The sequence below is a fragment of the Telopea speciosissima genome, chromosome 11 (genome assembly GCF_018873765.1).
Source record: "Telopea speciosissima isolate NSW1024214 ecotype Mountain lineage chromosome 11, Tspe_v1, whole genome shotgun sequence".
In the NCBI taxonomy this organism is placed as follows: domain Eukaryota; kingdom Viridiplantae; phylum Streptophyta; class Magnoliopsida; order Proteales; family Proteaceae; genus Telopea; species Telopea speciosissima.
The window spans coordinates 36,641,981-36,664,773 of NC_057926.1; the positions used below are offsets into that span (position 1 = coordinate 36,641,981).

Here is a 22,793-nt window from a genome sequence, read left to right on the forward strand (position 1 = left end):
ATCTTGCTTCGACATTCAGAAAATAATCTTAGGCATTCAAACACCATCTCTCGATGTCGAGTGCTGTTCATCAACAACCACTCAATATTGACTTTACCCCTTTTCGATGTCGACTCGGGCAATTTCACTATCGAATCTGTGCAAATCTGAGAAGCCAAAACTTGCCATTTTTTACTCCGATTTTCATTTCTTTTGCGACCAAGCCTATTTTGAGCACCTAAGATCCCAATCTTGGCTCCCTTAGGCCCCAATAAACCATTCCTAAGGTAACTAAACACTTATCCAACCCCATTGGCTCGTACCTTGACTTTACACCCTCTATTGATGCAAAGACCCCAACTGTGGATGATCCAGATCAACCTATGCATCCTTACATGAATTTGGGAGTGCATATACCCCTCTACATCTATAAATACGCCCCCCTCACATTAAGGAGGGTCCCTAGCCCAATTACCCATTGTTTGGAGCTTGCTCGCTTCAATCTTAACTCCCCCTATTCAAGAGCCTTGAGTCCTTAGCCCTTGGTCCCTCGTTTGGCCTTAGCCTATTGTCGTTCCCTCCTCTTGAGTGTCACAATCTAACTTGAAACTTCAAAATCAAAGCCTCAAGACATCCATCCGATGATCTCGGCTTGACAACAAAGTGTTGCTTACAAAGAGACAAGAGAAGCCTCCACAAGCGGCGATACTTGCTCAACGTACAAATCTCCTGAGTTACAAAAGAGAAAACTCTATACTTTTGTTTCGATCTTCTTCTACTAGGTAGGTTCTTCTTCATCTTTAAATCTTGTTTAACCTACGTTGTTTTAACTTTTACTTTACTTTGCGTCTTCGGAGGATCCCATCTAGAGAGATGGGTGATCACATATACTCCTTGTTGTCCTTATTGCTTTTATATTGTATCTTATCTCCATGCATGCATCTTTTCATGATCCCCATCCCTTGTAGTCTAAGACTCCCTCATCACGCATACTTGCCATGCACATATGCTTTCATTTTATTTACTCTCAAATTTCCATGCTTCTCCATGCACATGCATCGAATTGCCATCTTTTATTCTATATATTCATCTTATTATCTTGCTTAGCTTAGTGTCAACCATGCCTAGGTCCCATAGGTTTTTGAGTTCTTTCTCGCTTTTTCTGTATACTAACCCTTGCCATGCAGCCGAACCTCCGGGTATGTGTTTCTCCACCTTCCCTTGCATTTTACTTTTTTACAGTCTTTTGTTTTGTATGTTACGTCCTTTTCCAGAGCATGTTGTGACTTTACTCGCTTTTGCCTAGCACTAGAAAGACCGGCAATTTCGGATGGATTGGGGTGCCTGATACCGTCCGCGGACCGTAAGACCAACAGACCATTTGTCCCTAAAAGGACGTAACATGAGAGTCATTACATTTATATTTTCGGGTCCTAGACCCTCCTTTAGGTGGCGACTCCAAACATTCACTTTCGCCCCTCTCTTTTCTCCCCAAAGAAGTAATGAGGTGGAGGACACGTGGCAATCCCCTGCCATGTCATTGTCCTCACACCCAACCCATTTCACTTTCACCTGCGTCCAAGGGATTTTAAATCTTTTTGAAATCCCCCAATTCCCAAAACCTCGACCTTTCATGTCACAGGGACAGATGGGTTAGATTAGGATGGTGGGTTTCTTCATTGGGTCTGAAGAATGTTATTTTGCTCATGAAATTTGACCTGCATTTGTGATTTCATTGCACACTTTTGTCCATCACAGCTTATTTTGTAAGCTGACCCTGAAATGAAGAGGTCTTCAAAATTTTAGATGATGAGTTTTTCTTCATTGGTTCTGTAGAGGTGCCTCTGCATGTCAAACTCGACCTTCATTTGAGACTTGTTTTTTTTTGTTTTTGTTTCTGTCATTGATTAGCTTAAGAACTAAGCCCAGAGAGCAGAAGCTGAATAACCTTTGCACCAGTCTTTTCCATCATGGCTTCATTTTTAAGCTCGTCCTGAAATTGGAATCTTGTCCACTATTTCCCTCAGTCTTCAGATGCTTAGTAATGGTAATGTATGCCATGGAGGAAGAATATGTTAATTTTAAGATGACGGGTTTCCCTGGGTTTTCTTTATTGGCTCTGTAGGTTACTCTGCATTAAACTCAACCTATATTTGGGACTTCTTTTTCCTTTGTGATTTGCTTATTAGCCAAGGCCAGAGATCATTTGAATAGATGGGTTGTGTTGCTTCGAGGATCGATAAGGATGAGAGAGTGCAAAGATGCAAGGAGAGGAAGAGGCTGATGAAGCAATTAGTTGGGTTTCGTGAACAATTTGTTGTTGCCCAGATTGCTTATTTGGAGACTCTGAAGAACAGAAACACTAGGGTTGGAAAACGGCCAAAAAGAAAAACACAAGAAACCAGAAGGGAAGGGAAAGTGCCAAAAGAACAAGGGCCGAGTGAAAATGGGTTTGGTTTGATGATATTGAACCGGTCGGGTGGGCTTTCAAACAGATCTCATGTGGTTTTCAAATTATTTTAAATTTTTAACATCAGTTGTTGGATGGTTGTCAGTGGCACACTGAAAGCTGATGGAAGTACCAGCTTTGGAAGTAGAGGAGCCGAATCCGAGATTGGAGGGTGTTTGAGTAAGGACAAATAAGGGTAAAATTAGAAAAGGGTAAATTACACATCACCCCTTGGTTTTCAAATGAAACTCAGATCACCCCTTGATTTTTGAAAAAACTCAAATCACCATCTCTACAGTAACAGTGTTAGTCTACTATTAGTTATTGGTGTGAAAGGACTATTTTACCCTTGTACTAAAACATTAGAATTAAATTTACAATACTACCCTTCTTTCATCTTCAACATTGGTCAAGGGTAGTTTAGGGATTTAAATTTATTTAACTGGCTGGCATTATCACTTAACAACATAAAACTAACGGTATGGACTAATTTGTTATATCGGGGTCTAAACCAAAGGATGATTGGAGTTTTTTCAAAAACCATGAGATGATTTGAGTATCGTTTGAAAACCAGGGGGTGACGTGTAATTTTTTCAATTAGAAATTATTATTATTATTTTTTATTAATCCGATTAATGTTATCTTGGTTGGTCGTATGGGTACCATAAACATAACATGTCAAACATTAGGTATCTTAGATGTAATTTCACAAAATGTTATCCTAGGCGCCATTTATTCCTTTTTTTGCCAAGAAATTCATAATATCCATATCTTTCACAAAGTCTATTACTAATTTACTATAATAGGATCAACCATTGGATGCAATAATATCTTTTTCTTGGTAAAGTTGGATGGAATAATATCGCATAAGGAAATTCTACCCAAAAAAAAAATATCGCATACGGAAATGAAACAAGTGTTTGAGATCCTCTGCATCTGACTCGTGTCCATATTTCTTGCGCTGTTTCGCTTTTCGAGTACTGAAGAAGACGCAAGGCATACTCCTTGCAACACAACTTAAGTCGTCTGGTCTTTATCGCTGCTCCCTAGAGTCTATCTGAACTTCTGCTGGAAGAATTGAAAACTTGAAATGGGGAAGGAAACCGATATATGGGACGATTCAGCTCTCATCAATGCCTTCAATGACGCCATTTCTAAATACAAGGTTCTCTCCCTCTCTCTCTCACTGAGGCAATAGAAACAGAAAAGTTATTTCTTTAAACAGTTCGTAATCGAAGTTTTGAATTTCTGCAGTTATGGTTTAGTGTGCTTGTGTGTTTCGGCCTTTTTTGAATAAAAGTTATTTTGGGGGGTTGTTGGAAAAAAGTTAGGTTATCAGTAACTGTTCAGTGGTGTATGCGAGATTGGGAGTTTTTTTTGCATTGGTTTCGGTTACCTCTTTATTCACTCAGTTTAGGTTGGTTTTGACCTAATATACACGCCCTTCTCAAATATATTTTTTTTTTTTCGCGCTGTATGATTTTCTTTGTGTACTGGTTAAATTTTAGCGGGAATTTCCATGCAAGAATGCTCTTTGACCTGGCTCTGTTATTTATTTCTAGACGTTGAACCAGGATTTTATTGAACTTCCTTTCTGTGTTACAAGTTGAATGCATTTGTTATTTTCCAGAAATACATTAATGCATAGGTTTTTACTTACTCGCTGTTTGAAGTAGTATATTTATGTGAATTAGTGTCTCTGCTTGGGTTTAACATTTGCTACTCTTCCTTTCCACATGCCTTCTATGTCTCTCTCTGACAACACCCTCAATTTATCCTTCGACTACAACAATAAACAACAACAACTCAGCCTTATCCCAACTTAATGGGGTCTGCTACATGGATCCTTACCCTCCAATCAGCTATGTTTGAGGTCATATTTGATAAAAGGCCTAAGCTATGCATGTCTTTCCTCACCACTTCTCCTAAAGTCATTTATAGTTCTGAATGTATTGCTATTTTACGGATACTGTGCTTTGCTTGGTAACTTTTTGAAGTACTATTCTAATGTCAATTAGCCTTCCACACTTGCATTGCACATTGGCTTCTCCCCCGCCCCCCCCCCCTCCCCCCCTCTTTCATGTATACATCATCCAAGCTTCCCCTCTCACACCTACTGCAGTTTGGTTATTTTGAATAGTCTTCATGTGTGAATAATTTTATCCTTGTTTCCAGAAGATGCATAACAAAGGATATCAGGACAATTCAGCTGAGGGAGAGAAAGAGAGAAACACTGCTGAAAACGTGTCTGATCGAATTGATCAAAGTCATGACGATACTAGGTCAGTGGATTAACTTGTGCAGTTGGTTTGGTCCCACATCGGGTGTGTGAGTGTGGTGTGTGTTGTGTATATCCGCCATTCCACGGTCCTAAAAGTCGGTTAACCTTTTGGGATTGGTGTGTTTTATGTGTGATTACACTTTCATCAATAAAAAAATAAAATAAATAAATAAAAAATAAAATAAAATTGTGCAGTTTCCCTGGCCCAATCTGCACTATAATTCTTATCTTCTTTTGAGCACGTTTATTTTTATCTTAAATTCGTTTACTTCATTTGGAACTGAACAAATAGCATCTGGAACTAGATGTCACACTGTTCTTTTGGCAATGTTTGAGAAAGAGTTATTTTCTGATTCAATTGCTCAAGTCCTGAACTTTCATTTTGGTTAGTGATTGCTGGGAATTAGGCTTTTTTGTACAGATTAATATGGGGGGAAACTCATAAGATTTTCTCCTGACCATAAGAAAGACTCCACCGGAGTGGAAGCTTATTATCTTTAAAGATATATAACCTGAGCCCTTTGAGGAAATTGTTTCTGTTATAAATTTGCTTTCGTCCATTAGCCAAAATACCTGGTAGAGGTTCATAGCAGTACTTTATTGAGATGGTATATACTCTTAGGCATGCATTAGCCAATGAGAGAGAAACAATTTGTCTCTAGACTCTAAAAAATTCTGAGAGGGTGGACCTTGGCGCAACGGTAGGATTGCTCCATTGCGACCTACTAGTCGTGGGTTCTAGTCAGGAAACAGCCTCTCCGCCAAGCTGGGGTAAGGCTAGGTATCTTATGACCCTCCCCAGACCCTACAGTGGCGGGAGCCTCGTGCACTGGGTACGCTCTTTAGTCTAAAAAATTCAGAAGTCTGTAATGTATATATCCACAGAGATGCAGACATGATTATTTTACTCATGTTTTCTAGTTGGTTGTTTATATCTTTCTAGCTTATATCTTAAATTAAATGCATATCTTAAAGAAAGAATTCATACTAAAGATATACAAAGATTTCATCCAATATTTTATTTTATTCTTTATTACTTATGTGAATGGGGTGCACTGCATGGTTGGGACACTTGGCTTCCATTAGGTTAGTAAAAAAATCATGCCACGTGTAACGTCGTCAACAGTCAGAATCCATTCAGTTACCTTAAAGCTTTCAAGACTTGACCAAGAATCAGTTTAAGACCTTGAGTTGGGCATACGTTGGAGACCTAGTTGGAGTTCCCTTGCCTTGTCCTCTTCTTCTAGGGGCAAATTGGGTAACCAGAGCCCATGTCAACTGAATCTTTTGTTTCCTCTCTCTTCCCTATGATTATTTCTGTAATTTTTTATGTTTATACATTAAGATTTAAACTAAAAGATCATGATTTTACTTGTTTTGAGGATCACTTGAGTCAAGTTACAAATCCTGTTTTTCCAATAGAGTAGTTTGTGTTACATAAAGCGATTTAAACTTCAGCATTAACATCAACTGATGAAATGACACTAACTAGGTAGATACCCTTCTCAAAGTCATTGGTATTCTGATCTGTAATCAGTCTTCATAGTTTCTATATTAGATATATTAGATATCCTAATGTATAATTATATTCTAGGTATTCTATCTTCATATTTCACATTATAGGGGTATAATACTAAGCATTTTCTTTTGTCCTGTCTTTTATGTGAAGACAAATAGAGGTGCATGATGATGGCAATGCTGTATCAAACACTGGACCCGAAGCGGGAATAGCTAATGATCTTCCTCAAAGTCAGGAAAGTTATCATGCCAATTCACATGGTCAAGAGGCTTTCATGCAAACATCACATATTCCCCACACACAAAAGGTTCTTGATGGCTTCTCATATTCACAAGATGTAGGAGAGTATAATAAATTACTTAGCCAGTATTATGAACTCGAGGAGCAGCGGCAAAAAGTTCTACAGCAACTTCATGAAGCGGGTTACTGGAATTACCAAGGCATTGGCGAAGGTTCTGGTTCTTCTGCACAGTGGGGTGCATGTTCTACTTTTCAGGAACAACATCAAGTACCTATACATCAATCCTCTCTGCCAGGGGTGGTTTCTTCTTGCTGCCCATACGTTTGCCCTTGTTTGGTGGCTCCATGCTCTTCACTACCTTGTTGTGCTTCAAGTGGAAGTTGCGTCAGTAACATTGGCACTGATGTTAATACTGCTTCATGTATGATGGGTCCTCAAAAGTCCTCATCTTTTGAGGATGACATTGTTGTTAAAACCGGATTGGGAGCTGCAGAAAGAGCAATTTCTTCATTTAAGATGACGAAATCTAGTGCTTCAAATATCCATGAAGGTTAGCAGATATAATTAGTGAGGGAATTTTCATTATTATTTTTTTATTGTTATTACAGTTTATCGGCTCTGTAACATGGGAGAGGTTTTCATTTATATCAAAAAGAAAAATGCACAAGTATGAGAAACAAAAAGTACAAAGCTTTAGAGAAGGAACTGAAGTATAATGATTTTCATTGGACATGTGTTCTTGTGGATCTGATCCAGTTATTAATTGGATGATTTTATATCCAATCATTGATCCGATGGATCTGGACAACCTGATCCAGGTTCAAAACAAATTATTGATTGGATAATTGGGTCCGTATCTGGATCCTGCTTATCTTAGGACACTAATAATTTATAAGCATTATTTCTTTATATTTGTATTTCATTTACTTAAGATTTATTCATAACTAAGCAAATACCCACCTATTTGAATTCAATAAAAATAGTTAAAAAATAAAATTCCAAAAGGATAAAAAGTTAACCCCCAGTCCAAGAACAAAAACTGGATTTTTGGCGGTAGGTAAAATTTTCCACTTTCTAATGCTGGGTTTTTTCTCAAATTTAAAAATTCCATAAATCTTAATATGGTAAAACATTGCTAAAACCCCTAAGTGCGGTAAAATATTCATTTGTTTTGATATTTTAAAAAATATTTTCATTCAGAGTGATTTTGACAGCATTCGCGCACATCAAGTAAGGTTTTACCGGAACATAACTCCATCAATATAAATCAGATTTAAGCAATCTTGGATTTGTTGGAAAGCTGGTTTTGTGTTCTACTTAATACAAAAAGTCTTATGTAAAAATAAAATCATTTGATCAGTCAAACTTCTTAGAGAACAAGAACATTTCTCTAAATCGAGAGTAGTTTAATTACTTATTGATAAGATCATATTTTCTTAAGTTCTGCTGTCTTCTTGTTCTATGTTGTTTTTTGATGACTTTATGTGGTTTAATATTGATTTTCGATTACTTAATGTGACTTAATGTTGATTTTTGATGACTTGATGTTGCTTAATATTGATTTTTTATGATTTGATGTGGCTTAATGTTGATTTTGATGATATAAGGTACATATTGTAGTATATTAAATAATGTTAGAAAAGAGGAGAAATAAAAAATAACACTTGCGCGCCTCTACGGGTGCCTTGTCACCTAAGCGCTTAGGCACCCCTCCACCGCCTTAGGTTGCCTTGACAACTATGAATTTTACCCAAGAATACCCATCTTTTAGAAAAAAATTATATAGTTTTATACTACTGAACAAATAAGTATTGGCTCAGGTTGGAAGGCTAAGATCTGAAATAGATCAGGTTTTGGTTTAGGGGTAGCAAAGGGGTGCTACAGGGATGAGGAAAAATGATGAGTCGGGTGGAAGATGAAAGGTCGAATTCAAGAAGAGAAGAAGAAGATGATAGGTTGAAAGTTAAAAAAGATAAGGGGACGAAAATATGGGAGAGAGAGAGATGGTAGGAGAGAGAAAGAACTCACCAAAACTGAGGGAGGGAGGGGATGCTCAACGCATTACTTAGGCTTGCAAGGCTTCAGTTTCATTTCATCAATTCATTTTCAAGGCTGCTACAAATGTTGGATTACAATAGATATTTAAAGAAAATGTAACTCTTGACTAAATGAATGCCTAGAAACTAACTCCAAGAAAATTAATTCTTAGCACACAACTATTGGACTCCCTAGACTAATAACTCACCTAGAAACTAATATCAATAAAGAATTAAAGACTTAGACTTTAATTCCTAAACTACTAATCTAGGAATTTAAAAAGTTACATTAATACACGTAGGAATATGAAAAGACAAGTACTGAAAGAAAAGAAACGAGGACATAACTAGAGACTCTAAAATTTTGGAAGCTTCAAGGATTGGACCACATGGACCCCACAATCAAGGGAAACGTAGGGGTTGACCCTTAGCTAGCATACACAATGGCTGGGCTTGGTTTTTGGCCTGCGGATCTAGTTTTGATGTGGACCAAATCAGCATGAGGGATCTTCTTCAGGCTTGATACTACATCCATAGTTATCAAGGCGGCAAGGCGTTGGAGAGGGTCCAAAATAAGTCGACACGAACAAGTCGTCAAGGCAGGTGGCCTAGGTGCGCAAGGCGACCAAGGAGCCTGGACGCCTAGGCGTCACCTTGATAACTATGATTGGATCAATTCTCCCGTCATTAGAAAAAAACTAGTCTACGAGTTTGTAATGGAGGAGGTTCAAGATCACATGATTTGCATCGATGATCATGCCATAATCAACTTGTGAAAATTCCTTAATCTAAAGCTTTTTATCAAAGTAACCATCGGGAAGCACATAGTCAATCAGCTCATGGATCAACTTGTAAAAATCCCTTGATTTGAAGCTTTTTATCTAAGTAACCATCGGGAAGCACATAGTCTATCTGCTCATGGAAGAGATCCATTGTCAAGTTCTTCTGATGATTGTCGCCAAACGACGTCTCTGAGTGGAGGTCTTGACATCTTCAATTGGACCTTCAATCAATTTATCAAATTCAATCTCATTTAGCTGAGCTTCATCGTCCGACTCTTCGGGCAACTTCTGTTGTAGGCTCATGCGAGAGGGCTTCCTCTTCATATTGCATAAGAACTTCAAATACCTTCTTGTTGAATTTTTCAAGGCGTCTTCTAAAGTCCTTGCGATCAACACGTAGCTCTTCAATTTGAAAACTCAGACACTCTTGGTATTGAAGTAGTGAGTCATAGAGATGTTGCCTTGCTGCATCCATAGGAGAACTTCAAGCTTAGGCTGATTTGTGACAGCCCTGTCAGGTTAAGCTAACAACAAAGTGTAGGAACTTTCGGTTGTGATACCAATTTGGTGTAGGTTGGAAGGCTAAGATCTGAACATGTTCTGGTTTAGGGGTAGCAAAGGGATGCCGCAGGGATGAGGAAAGATGATGGGTCAAGTGGAAGATGAAGTGGAAGATGAAGGGTCAAATTCAAGAAGAGAAGAAGAAGATGATAGGTTGAAAGTTAAAGACGATAAGAGGGGAATAAAATATGGGAGAGAGAAAGAACTCACTAAAACGTGAGACAGGGAAGGGATGCTCAATACATTACTTGGGCCAGCAAGCAAGGCTTCAATTTCATTTCTTCAATTCATTTTCAAGGCTGCTACAAATGTTGAATTACAATAGGTATTTATTATTTAAACAAAATGTAATCCTTGACTAAATAGAGGGTTGTCGCTTGGTGCGATGGCAAAGTCTCGTTATGGCCAGCGCAGTGGCGCGGGTTCCTGGGAATCAGCCTCTCTATGAAGGGGCAAGGCTGCCTACCATCTACCTCTCCCAGACCCTGCGAATCGTGGGAGCCTTGTGCACTGGGTATGACCCTTTTTAACTCTTGACTAAATTAATGCGTAGAAACTAATTCCAAGAAAATTAATTCTTAGCACACAACTGTTGGACTCCCTAGACAAATAACTCACCTAGAAACTAATACCAATAAAGTATTAAAGACATAGACTTTAATTCTTAAACTCCTAGTCTAGGAATTTAAAAAGTTACATTAATACACCTAGGAATATGAAAAGACAAGTACCCAAAGAAAAGAAAAGACACATCACTTTCTAAAATTCTGGAAGCTTCAAGGATTGGACCACATGGGCCCCACAATCAAGGGAAATGTAGGGTTTGACCCCTGGCCATCACACACCACGGCTAGGCTTGGTTCTTAGCCTGCGGTTTGGGTCTAGTTCGGATGTGGGCCAAAACAGCATGAGGGATCTTCTTTAGGCTTGGCACTGCATCAAATATTGTTATATTTATAGTTATCAAGTATACAAAAAAAAAAACAAAAAATAAAATAAAGGACGTACCCAGTGCACGAGGCTCCCACCACTTTGGGGTTTGGGGAGGGTCATAACGTACGCAGCCTTAACCCTGCTTCGCCAAGAGGCTGTTTTCCGACTCCAACCAGTGACCACTAGGTCGCAATGGAGCAACCTTATCGTTGCGCCAAGGTCTGCCCTCTTGTAGTTATTAAGTATACGTTATATAAAATAGATCATATGAAGATTACATATTTTATATTATTTGTATTTCATATGTTGAGATATTTGTTTCATACATATAAACGGACTTGGATCTTAAACATAGTTGTCATGGCGTCGCCATATCGTCGCCATGGCCCCGCCATGAGTCCTGGCGCTGGAGAAATGTGCATATCGACCTACGCCATGGCGTCCTGTCTCTCTTTCCCTCTTCGATTTCTTCTTCTTTAATTTTTTGTTTCTTCCCCAACCTTAGATCCACTCCTTCTTTCCCTAAATCTCCTATTTTAGCCTTGGTTTTTGAGTTTTTTCTTTAAATAGTGTTATTGCAAGGTTGAAGAAGACATTTTAAGTCTTTGAAATTGCAAGTAAGGACAATTTGTATTAGTTAAACTAATCCCCCTGTATTCTCTATTGCTATTCTGTTTAGCCCATGTAGTGTTCTCTTTAACTCCATTAAATTACAGTTCTGCCACTCCTTTACAACTTCAGATTAATTAAAATTCTGCCATTGCTCTTATAAATCTTGATTTATCTACTAGTTTGCCATTCAACTTTGGATTTAATTACAATTCTGCCATGGTCGACATGTTGCCATGGCGGGCGACGTGTCGATATATCGATCAGACACCCCTTCACCGACTTAGATCGGTGTGACGCCGTGACAACTATGATCTTAAATGGATCAGATCCATCTAGATGCACCTCTTGTTTGACTAATAAATGGATTTGTCAATTGGGCTGGATCTTAAACAATGCTGACTTTATCCAATTCCAATCCACTATAAACGGACTGGATTCGGATAAGATCCTTGTTCAGATCCATTGACAGTTCTGCGGCTAGGTAATGGAGGGTAACAATAGCACTGGCCTTACTTAATGGCTTGTTTGAATTATTGCCTTCTCTTATGAGTGTAGATCCATTTGTAATTATATTTTTCTTTCTAAACCTAATTTTGTCGTAACTTTAGGAAAAAGAAACAGAAAAATGTGTGTTGGTATGTTAAATTTTATAAGAAGCCTCTCTGTTCACAAGGTCTTTAGGAGAAGAAGTTCATGCGCTTTAACTTACCGTTGGTAATACCTGAATTTACAAACATAAACACTTCTACTATGTGGAGGAATTGGAATGAATTTTGTATGAGTAGGGAGTTTATCTAAACTGTATATAGGTCCCCCAGCTGTGCAATGGAGGGGTGCATACTTTGGATGTATATTATGTTCTAAAAGCCTTTGTAATGGTTCAAAATACAATGCATTTAATAACTCTCCGCTCCCCCCCCCCCCCAAAAAAAGAGAGAGAGAGAGAGAGAGAGAGAGATGTGTCTTAGAATTTGATTTATGATATTTTTGCTTGATTGTTCTACTTTACTTGAACACATAAATAATTGTTCATAAATTCAGAACTGAGTTATATTTTTCAGTTTTACAGGCTTTCTTGTATTATTTTAAGATTGATCTTGATGCAGTTCAAAAGAACAAGATGGCCAGCAGCAAACCAGGCTATCAAAACTGGACCAAGAGTTGATTAACATGTTTAATGTTAACCGTTGAATGAGTTATATGGGCCACGGGTTTAATGTTTTTTGGGTTTACTATTTTAGGCCAATTCTGTATTTTTATTTTGAAGAAAACTCAAGTTGTGAGGGATTCTCCTGATCATACATAGGAGTTTCTTATTTTTCTTATTTCCTTGAAGTTATTAATACAGAGTAGGGGACTATACCCACTACCAACGGTAAAGGTTGCTTCATTGTGACCAAGTGGTCACGAGTTCGAGTCTGGAAACAGCCTCTCTGCGAAAGCAGGGGTAAGGCTGCGCACATTATGACCCTTCCCAGACCCTGCAGTGGGGGGCCTCGTGCACTGGGTATGCCCTTTTTCTATGCTTGCTCTTTCTGGTTTCTGTGAGATTCAGAACTTCTTTTGCAGTAAAACCCTTGGTGGGATGCCAAGTTGGACTGGTGAGATGTTAGTCAAGTTCTGGTGGGGGGTAGGTTGGAATAACTCTAAACCCCTCTCGGATAGGATCCCAAGTCAAAAATCCACTCTAATAGAAACCCGAAAACTGACTGAGAACTCAAATCCCTCAGAATAACACCAAACTCTAGGAAACAATAGTTAATAGGAAGAATAAGAACCCTTCAGAAGAATGAGTGGTTTGGGAGTAATTTGAGAGACAGTGATCTCACGGGCAGAGATCCCTGAGATGGAAAAAAGAATTTAAATTCAATCAGACCAACAAAATTCTGGAATCCAAAATTTGCCAGTTTTGGGTGATTTTAGATAGCAATCAAAATACTGATCTGATGCTCACCAAACTAAGGTCGAAGGTCACCTAGGAGATGCTCTTTGAAGTCCCAAAAGTTGGGGCTGAACAGATTACTAAATCTGATTTAATCAACAAATCAAACCAGGCTGAAATAGACAAAAACTAAGCATCTGCTGGTTGATTAAAACTGAAATTAAGTTTTGGTCTGACCTTACTTGATGTTAGAAATCTGATATAGATTGAAGAATAATATCTCCTCTTGAAATCAGAGATCAAATACAATCCAGCAGCCTTGGTAATCGACAGAACTCAAAACAGTATTCAGTTGCAGAAATACAGAGTATAAACAGGAAGAAGAAGGGAAGAAGAAGAAGATACCTATCTCAGGTGGAAAGAACCCTATCACGGCTCAGGGTATCTCACCGAATCTGACTCTCACTGATTCTCAAGGCTAAACAGCACTCAAAACTTCAATTAATCAAATCATGAATGGCTTTAGGAGCCTTACAATGTTTATATAGATTGAAATATAAAACTCCTGTAGAGATGACCCCATTTAGTTGGGATAAGGCTGAGTTTTTGTTGTATAAAACTCCTCTTTTAATTAGGAAAACTGAAAGCAAGCTCCTACTATGAATATGAGTATTAAAAAGCTATTACAACTTTGCTGGAAAAAAAAAAAACAACTAATAGCTAACTATTCCTACTTGAACTAGGAATGAAAATAAGCTACTACTAAGCCTAATCCCGTTGTGCCTACCTTGTACCCACATTTTAGGCCCATTAAAGTGGCCCATTACAAAGAAAACAGATGGGAAGCCTAGGTCATATCCCTCTTCTTTTATCTTCTATCATTTATCATCTATCTTCTTTTCCTTCTCTTCCAAAGGTCATATTTTTTTCTATTCTTCCGTTTAGCATCTTCTTCTCTTTTCCCTATTGATTCCTATCTTTGATAGCAGTATTATGCCATAGTTTAAACCTTGTGGAAACACAATTTTTTGCCTTGTTTCTAGTATTCCTGTTAGTTACTATTTTGCTCAACACTTGCTATTATGTTTGCATTACTTTCTAATTCCTTTCTCTAGTTTCTATATTGGTTCATTTTTGAGTTATTTATGCCGTTCTCTAGTTTCTATTTTCTATATTCATTTTCCATGTTGGTTCGCTAGTTACTAAATCCGTTCACTCACTTCCTATATTGGTTTCTCTTGCTATTCTACCTTCTAATTGCTGTTACACTTGGGGCCTTTTTGGTATCATTTTTCTTTTTGTTTATGTCCTATTTAAAAAAAATCATTAATAAAAATATTTGTTATAAAAAAACACAACTGTTTGTTAACCATTAGATATAACAGAGTATAGAACGAGAAATCGTTTGGTAACTATTTATGCATAAATAATTTTTATAGCTTTTTTTAAGAAATGGACCCAAAGTTTATATATTTTAATTGTTGTGAAGATATTCCCTCTTCACCCATCTTCCGAACTGCCTTTACGATCACTACACTGATGTCGCCAGCAAGCATCCAACCTTCCGTCTTCTCGTTCCCTCCAACAGCGAGCTCTTCGCTACAGATTCTTGAAACGTTGAACACATACTCAAAACAGCAAGGTATCCATCCCACCACCATGAAATCTTAGAAGATCTCTTTGGTCATGGTAACTTTAATGCTGAGGGCGATAAAAATGGTGTCAACAGAGGAAGATTGTGAGTTTCGAGTTCTCAACCAGAGTCCTCAGGTATTTCATCTGTGATGTCTTTAGAAGAAAATCTGCCAAATTGGTTGAGACCATTTTGGAGTTTGGAGATATGAATCAGACATTTGACATTCAACGAAGTATCCAAAAAAGCCATTGTTGCCGATTCATTGAATGGGAATATTGATGAAAACAGATTGTTTTTTCTATTCTTTTTTTTTTGGGTTTAGGACGGGTTAATGAGATGCTTTCTGGAATCCATATTCAAAGCAGGGGGTAGGGGCGGGTGGGGTGGTTTGGGTTGCAGCAAGGGGTAGGGGAGCATGTGGGGTTGTAGCAGAAAGAAGAAGAATAAGAATGAGGAGGCGGGTGGGGTGGTTTGGGTTGCAGCAAGGGATGAGGGTATGTGGGGTTGCAGCAGGAAGGAGGAGGAGGTGGATGATGTAGTTTGGGTTGCAGCAAGGGGTGGGCGGCGGGTGGGGTTGCAGTAAGAAGAAGATCAAACCCTTAGATTTCTAAATCTGATTCCAATTTTCCTGCAAGTTACTATTTTAGTAATCTCCTAATATGCTCAAACCCTTCCATTGGATCTGGTTTACACTTTTAAGGGTTTATTCTCTTTCCTTGTTAGGCCAGTCGACCCAGAATTCTGGCCACATCAGACTTGTCTTTTCTATATTTAATTAAATCTCAGTTGCTGGTTTTGGTTCCTACTCCCTACAATTCTGGATTTACATGAGGTTTTCTAGCCCTAATAGTTGATTAGAATACACCATTAGATTCTACTTATGATAAATAAGCATCTTGTTGGTTTGACCTAGTAAGAGTTCAAATTGTAGTTCTGATCTCCAGATAGTTCAAATGGTGTATACTTTAAAAAATTCCTGTCATCATTTTTGCACTGAATCGTATTACTACCTCTTGGAACCTATTTTGAAGTTGAGAATCTTCTCCACACAAAGCCTCTATGTAATTTGAAGGATGTGTAATTGAGATCCTTCCCGACTAATTTTAACACAATACCTTTCAGTATTGCTTATGTTTCTTGTGACTGAATGGGTTAATGGAATTATTGTCAGACTTGGCCAGTAGAGCTGTAGAATAACCATCTATAGATAGAAAATGAATGTTTTCTTTTCAGAGTTCAGACACTCACGTAGTCACGTTAGTTATTTTTTGTTAGGGTATATTTCCACAAGATTTTCTCATGGGGAAGAGGTTGAACTCTGGATGAAAAAGTGAACTTTGGAAACATACCCTGTTGGTAAGCATCTGAAGCATTTGAGAGGAAAGATTTTATAGGGCTGGAATATATAATTGGGAAATGCTCAAAATGGCCTCTTGAGTTAAAGGGAACACTAGTTATCTTCATGTGCATGTCATTTGACTATTGTTTAAAGAAGTGGAATAGGATCTGGAGTGTCTCCCTATCTACCAGTGGTGCAGCACTCATGGTTTGCCTCCTACCCCAAGAGGAACAAATTAGTGTGAATACTGCCGTTTTCAAATAGTTAGAGATTGTTTATTAAACTAATGTGTGTTTTAAGAAAGGTAAAATATCCTGATGGTCCAGTCTAGATAAGCTTTTCTTGGTGGTCTGCCTAGTTCTACCACGTGGACAGGATGATGTGGCGATTCTCACAATTGGATGATAGAGCAGTGTCTCGATTGGTCATGTGTTGGTACCTAAAATTTAGCCCATATCTTTTTCCTTTGTTTAAATATGGGTTACTGGGATGCAGATGATTAAACCCTGTGTAATATGTTTCCAGAAGATATAGCTTTGATCTTTGAGACTGAAGGGTTGAATGCAAATCATACGTATCACTCAGAATCAAATGGTCTGAAAATATGTCAGACCAAGATAATAAATACAACCTTAAATTTTGAAACTAGACAACAACAACAACAACAACGACAACAACCGTAGCCTTATTCCAACTAAATGGAGTCGACTACATGGATCCAATAGATGCTAAGCCAATAAAGGATGCAAGAGAGATAAAAAGGAAAAAAGGAAAATAAGTAAAGGTAGAAGTCGAAGCAATAGTCAAAGCAGCATCCGAGGAACATCCCCCTACAAAGGGTTGGCTATACGGATCCTTGACCTCCAAACAACTCTATCCGCAGTCATACTAGGGTCGAGCCCTACCACATGCATATCCTTTCTTACCACTTCACCAATAGTCATCTTAGGCCTGCCCCTACCCCTTTTAGCTCCATTAAGCTGAATCTGGTCACTTTTCCTTATTGGTGCGTCCATGGGTCTCCGTTGGACATGACCATACCACCGCAGGCGGCTCTCCCGGAGCTTGTCTTGGATTGGTGCAACTCCCAAACCAGTTTTAATACAATCGTTCTTTACTCTATCTCTCCTGGTCTTGCCGCACATCCACCTCAACATCCTCATCTCGGCTACACATCTTATTTAACTGCCCTACATTCCGCCCCATAAGTCATAGCTGGTCTTATAACTGTCTTGTAGAATTTTCCTTTAAGTTTAACAAGCATGCGTTTGTCACATAACACTCTCGATGCGCCTCTCCACTTCATCCATCCTACTTTAATTCTGTGGGAAACATCATCCTTTATATCACCCTCTTTGTTAATGATTGACCCCAGGTCTCGAAAGCGTTCACTTTGTGGTAGCTCTTGCTCCTCAAGTTTCACCACTTCATCCCCCCTCCTGGTCTGACTGAAGTTACACATCATATATTCTGTCTTTGTTCTGCTTAACTTAAACCCTCTTGATTCCAAGCTTGATCTCCATTATTCCAATTTTGCATTAATCCCTTCCACTGTCTCGTCTATCAAAACAATATCATCAACGAAAAGCATACACCAAGGAACCTCATTTTGAAACTAGACATAGAATAGAAATAAGGAATGCCTAAAAGCTAAAGGCTAATTTGAGTGACTTCTTGTTATGTTGGTTCTGTTCTTTCTAGGAGAGGAGAGGTGGAAGTGGCCATTGTCCATATGATTAGAGAACGGTGCTTAAGTGGAGAGGTGGTTTTGAAGTGTTGTATGACTGACATATTCTGTTCAAGTTGACTGAGAAAGTTTTATTAGTGGTTTAAATATGCCATCGTATGGGAAAGCCAACTTAAATGGTTTTTTCAGATGCAACAAAGACCAGTGCGTATGCATCAGTGAGGATTGACATGGTGGAAGTTGACATAAAAGATGAGGTAAAGTAGGCTGTGAATCTGATAAATATCTGATGGGCAACAGATCGCTGCTTGGTCGTGTCGCCCCTGCACCAGTGCTGGGCCAACGAGAGCACGCACAGGGTTATCTACATGGATGGGTTTTTGATTTCACAGGGGGCGGGATGGTAAAATTGCGCACTCCTGTGTTTAGGAGTAGGAACCATGCAAGCAGTGTTCTTTTTCCCATATCTGATGGATCAAAAGTTGGTGGATCTGTATTTGAATCTGTTCAGGTTTCAGATTGTCAAATTGGACTGATAGCTGATCAGTCCATTCAAAGTGTAAACTGTATAACTTTTTTTGAAAAAAAAGGGGAAGAAATCAAACAGATCATAAATGTACTTCCTGTCATTATCTCTCTGTGCCCCATCATTCTTCTACTCTTTTTATATCGTTCCTGTAATCTGAATTACTCTTTAACACTGTTCACCCATCCGCTTCTATTTTACCATGGCAGCCTAAGCTAATTTCTGTTGTGTCTTATTCCATAGCCCAGGTCCTTGCTGTCCCTAATCGAGTACCAAATTATAGAAGTGTAAACCTTAACTGAGTTTGATAATTCCATGAAACTACTTTGTTCTGACTGTATGCCTTGCACCCAAACACTTTGGTTCTTAACTCCTAGTATTTTTTGTTTTAAATCCATAAACAGTTCAGATTGCTTCTTTTAGCTCATGCTCAATGTAAATTATGTTTTTTCCCCCTCTGCAGAGAATTAAGTAATGCAATCTTGTCTTTTGAGGCAAACAACAGTTTTCTAGCCTGTTAAAATAAGTTTTGACCTGATTTTGGTCATATTAAATCCCTAACTAAATTCTTACTTGAAGTCTAAGAATTACTTATACCAGCAATGAACTTCCAGTTAATAATTAGCAATTTAACAGTAACCTGCAACAAGCTATAACCAATGGGGCTTCATCGAATGCATCCACGCAAGAGGGTCTGAGTGACCTCATCTAAGTATTTACTGTTTCCTGTGGTTTCTCAGTCATTAATAGGAGTGTGAGGTCAGATAGTTTAAGACTAGATCCATTGGTCTGTCGATTGGGAAGATAATGGGAGAAAGGTGTGTTCCTCGGTAGTTTATATATTTTAAGATATTTATAACAACAACAACTCAGCCTTATCCCAACTGAATGGGGTCGGCTACATGGATCCTTTCAAACCAGAGTTAAAAAAAAAAAGGCGAAATGAGAAAAGAAAAGAAAGTAAGAGGAAAGAGGCAGAATCCAAGAAGTCAGGAAAATCTCAGCTAGGTCGGGTCGGCAACATGGATCCTTGCCCTTCAATAGGCTCTATCTGAGTTTATACTTGGTACAAGACCCAAGTCACTCCTGTCATTCCTCACAACCTCTCCTATGGTCATTTTAGGCCGACCCTTGCTCTTCTAGCTCCTTCAATCGGGATCAAATCACTCCTCCATACTAAGGCATCCTCAGGCTGCCGTTGAACATGGCCATACCACCTCAAAGGACATTCTCGAAGTTTGTCATTGATTGGGGCAATTCCCATATCAGCTCTTATACGATCATTCCTTACTTTATTTTTCCTAGTTTTTCCGCACCTCCATCTTAACATCCTCATCTCTGCTACACATAGCTTTTCTATATGACACTTTTTAACTGCCCAACACTCTGCCCCATACATCATAGTCAGTTGAACAACAGTCTTATAGAACTTTCCTTAAGTTTAAAAGGAATACGTCGGTCACACAGTACTCCAGTTGCGCTTCTCCACTTCATCCATTCCCACTTTAATTCTCTTTGAAACATCATCATCTATGTCACCTTCCTTGTTTATGGGAATGAGCTGGGCTTACACAAGACGGGTGAACGATTATTGCTGGCCTGAGTCGCCTGACTACTCTTCTAAACTCCTCGCTCATCGGTGTACAAGCAAGAAAGGCTAAAAGTTTCAGCTTATCGGGCTTCTCTTCTCTTCTTGTTTATCATGTAGGGAGGGTCACTATCTTAGACGATTAATAAAAGAAAAGTACAAGCAACAAAATCAACAACTTCTTCGGAGCCTGATGTGAACAGTCGAAAGAAGAAACTGAAAATGCAAGGGTTTAATTATCACTCTCCACCTCACATTTGATAACCACTTCTAAGAGCAAGATCTATTACGAAAGAGAAGTGTAGGCCCTCTCCAATCCAAATAATATTGTTGAAAGGTTTAAGAAAAAAGATCGAATACTTTTGAAAAGGACAAGAGGTATATATTTTCCTGTTAAATCTATTGGTGGCTTGTTAATAATATATTATTCATTTATTCTTATCTATTTTTGATTGCATAGACATATTATGTCATTCCTTTAACATTATTTGTTGTCCAAGTTATTGATTTGATTGATAAGGTATAAAATTTTACTTATATCTTGTAATGTAGGGCGCACCTATGGAGTCATATTGGAATTCTTGTTGTGATTTCTTAGATTTATGACCTTTGCCTTCTTCGTTATGAAAAGCAGAAAGAGAGAAAGACGTGAAAAGCGGTTCAAGTTTGTCAGAAGATAAAATGGTGCAATGTATGAATTCGGATACAGATCTTGGTGTAGTTTTGCATGCTTGGTACTCTGCAGGCTTCTATACGGGAAAGTAAGGATCTCTTCATGCTTCTACTCTTAAGCATGCATAACTATTTATGATTCCTAGAAACATTAATAATTCATGCAACCTGTTTTTGTGTATTGAGCTCCTTCCTCTGAACTACAGCCTTCAAAATATCTTAATTTAACTTTCAAATAACATGGAGTAGAAAAGAGGTCTTATCTTGCCACATCTTGGATGGGAATTGGGTTGGAAGTTGTGAAAGAGATGATGAGGCTGGGGTAATTGTTGCATTCCAGCAGAAGAGATGAAGAAAATCTCCTGTGGTTTGGGTTGGTCTGGTTCAATATTGAACCATTTTTCTGGTTCAGAACCTGACCCATGGTGTAATATCTGGTTCACACCAGGCAGCCAAATCATGTGCTAGTTTTTAGGACTTTAATTACTTTATTTTATTTCTGTTTAGTTTGTCTAGACTAGCTCAGTAGCTGGGAAAGTAATAATTTAATTCTGGACCTGATTTAAATTTAGTTTCCTAATCTATTTCAGTTCCCTAGTCAGTGAGGAAAACTCCATCTTAGACCACACAAGGGGGAGATTTTTTTTTGTTTTTTTGGGCTTTATCTTTCAGTAATAGCAATCTTCTAAAAGCATGTACAGGCCATTGACCTCCCAAGATTTGATGAATAGATGATGGCTTTTGCCTTCTTTTTGGTTCTGTGAGATTCGAAGCAGCAGTACTGTGAGATGCAGTAAACCTTGGTGAGATTCCAAGGGTCGACTTTGGTGGGATGCCTGGTATATCCTGAATCACCTATCTTCTTCTTCTTCTTCCATCGAATCAGGTAAGTTCTGAAAGTTTCCTTTTCTTTCCTGCGCATGCTCTACTCTCCTTATATATTTGCTTGCTATACCTGTTACTAGGTTTCTATGTTATTGTTAGGGTTAAATATGCATGCACCCCCTAAGTCGTTCAAAAATTCCACATGCACCCCCTGCTCTTCTGACAATTCCACACGTACCCCGTAATAATTCCACGCGCATTCCCTGCTTTTCAAATTAATCTATATTTAAGTCCCTGCTGTTAATATCAGGCATTAAATGCTAACTGATCCGAAATTGTAGAATGTAATGTACAATTATACCCTCGTTTAGGGTTTGAAACTCATCTTCCCCAAATCGTTTCCCCAAAACCTGCAAGATGGATTTACCCTTTTCAGATGTCCTTAGTTTGTTTCCTGAGTTATCTTAAATCTGTTTTGGGTTCCTACCTCATGCGATTCTGGTTATAAGAGATTCTCTGAAGCCTAAACCCTTGGGTCTTTTAGAGTGCCATTAGTAATGCTTCCCTTTTGATAGATCCATCTTAGATCTGGCTTGGACTGTAGCATTCCATAAATCAGACTTGGGCTTGTTTCTACGTCCTGGCAAATGAAGGGGCTGACGTGGGCTTGGAGTTGGCTTTTATCAGTTATTAAGTTCAAGCCTGGTCCCTGAATAAGTGAAAATACGAATCTGAACTATGGAGTTAATGATCTGATTGACACGTTACTGTCCATGAGAACCTGAAGGAGGGGAATAGTTCAAGGAAAGAATAACATGGATATGGTACTAGCGATGACAGTTCCATAGCAATAAATGGCTATAGAGTACTTGTTTAATTTGACTTGAGTTGCATGTTAGACTGTCTTGTGTTTTTCACACCGGCAAATGCACTTGTAACGTGTTGATTCTTTTCTCTGTTAATATTAGGTATCTTGTAGAGCAGTCGATGAAGGGAAAGCAAGGGTAGCTGTTGTTTTCATCAATTCCATTAAACTGTGTACTCAAAATGGATTCACCGTGAACTGGAACAGTGGAGCACTACTACCTTGTGGCTTTTGTTTATGGAAACAGCACTTGGACTCCACAAACATAGAAGTTAGTTGGAAGTGATCCATGAGCGCCTCTACAGGGGCTGAAGTTATTCTTTGTCTTACCAGTGCATGGAATTTTTGGTTTTAGGCATTTTGTCATGACTCATGCAGTT

The 22,793-nt window shown here is 38.5% G+C and overlaps 1 protein-coding gene across 2 annotated transcripts; it reads left to right on the forward strand.

Moving 5' to 3' along the window:
* Nucleotides 1-3,460: 3,460 nt before the first annotated feature.
* Nucleotides 3,461-22,584, forward strand: LOC122646708. 2 transcript variants are annotated; one of them, XM_043840308.1, is made up of 5 exons: nucleotides 3,461-3,593; nucleotides 4,604-4,710; nucleotides 6,379-7,019; nucleotides 20,686-20,812; nucleotides 22,517-22,584. In XM_043840308.1, the coding sequence occupies exons 1-5, from the start codon at nucleotides 3,519-3,521 to the stop codon at nucleotides 22,554-22,556; spliced, it is 990 nt and encodes a 329-aa protein (XP_043696243.1). In that variant the 5' UTR covers nucleotides 3,461-3,518; the 3' UTR covers nucleotides 22,557-22,584. The 2 variants fall into 2 exon arrangements, with proteins under 2 accessions (XP_043696243.1, XP_043696244.1); XM_043840309.1 differs by having other exon boundaries at nucleotides 3,463-3,593; nucleotides 4,607-4,710.
* The last annotated feature ends 209 nt before the right edge of the window (nucleotides 22,585-22,793 follow it).

Bases quoted from the DNA above. Each gene is read 5' to 3' on its own strand.
- LOC122646708 (XM_043840308.1), top strand. From the start codon at position 3,519: ATGGGGAAGGAAACCGATATATGGGACGATTCAGCTCTCATCAATGCC. The intron at 4,711-6,378 runs GTCAGTGGATTA...TTTTATGTGAAG, and splicing joins CAAAGTCATGACGATACTAG to ACAAATAGAGGTGCATGATG. The intron at 20,813-22,516 runs GTAAGGATCTCT...TGTTAATATTAG, and splicing joins GCAGGCTTCTATACGGGAAA to GTATCTTGTAGAGCAGTCGA.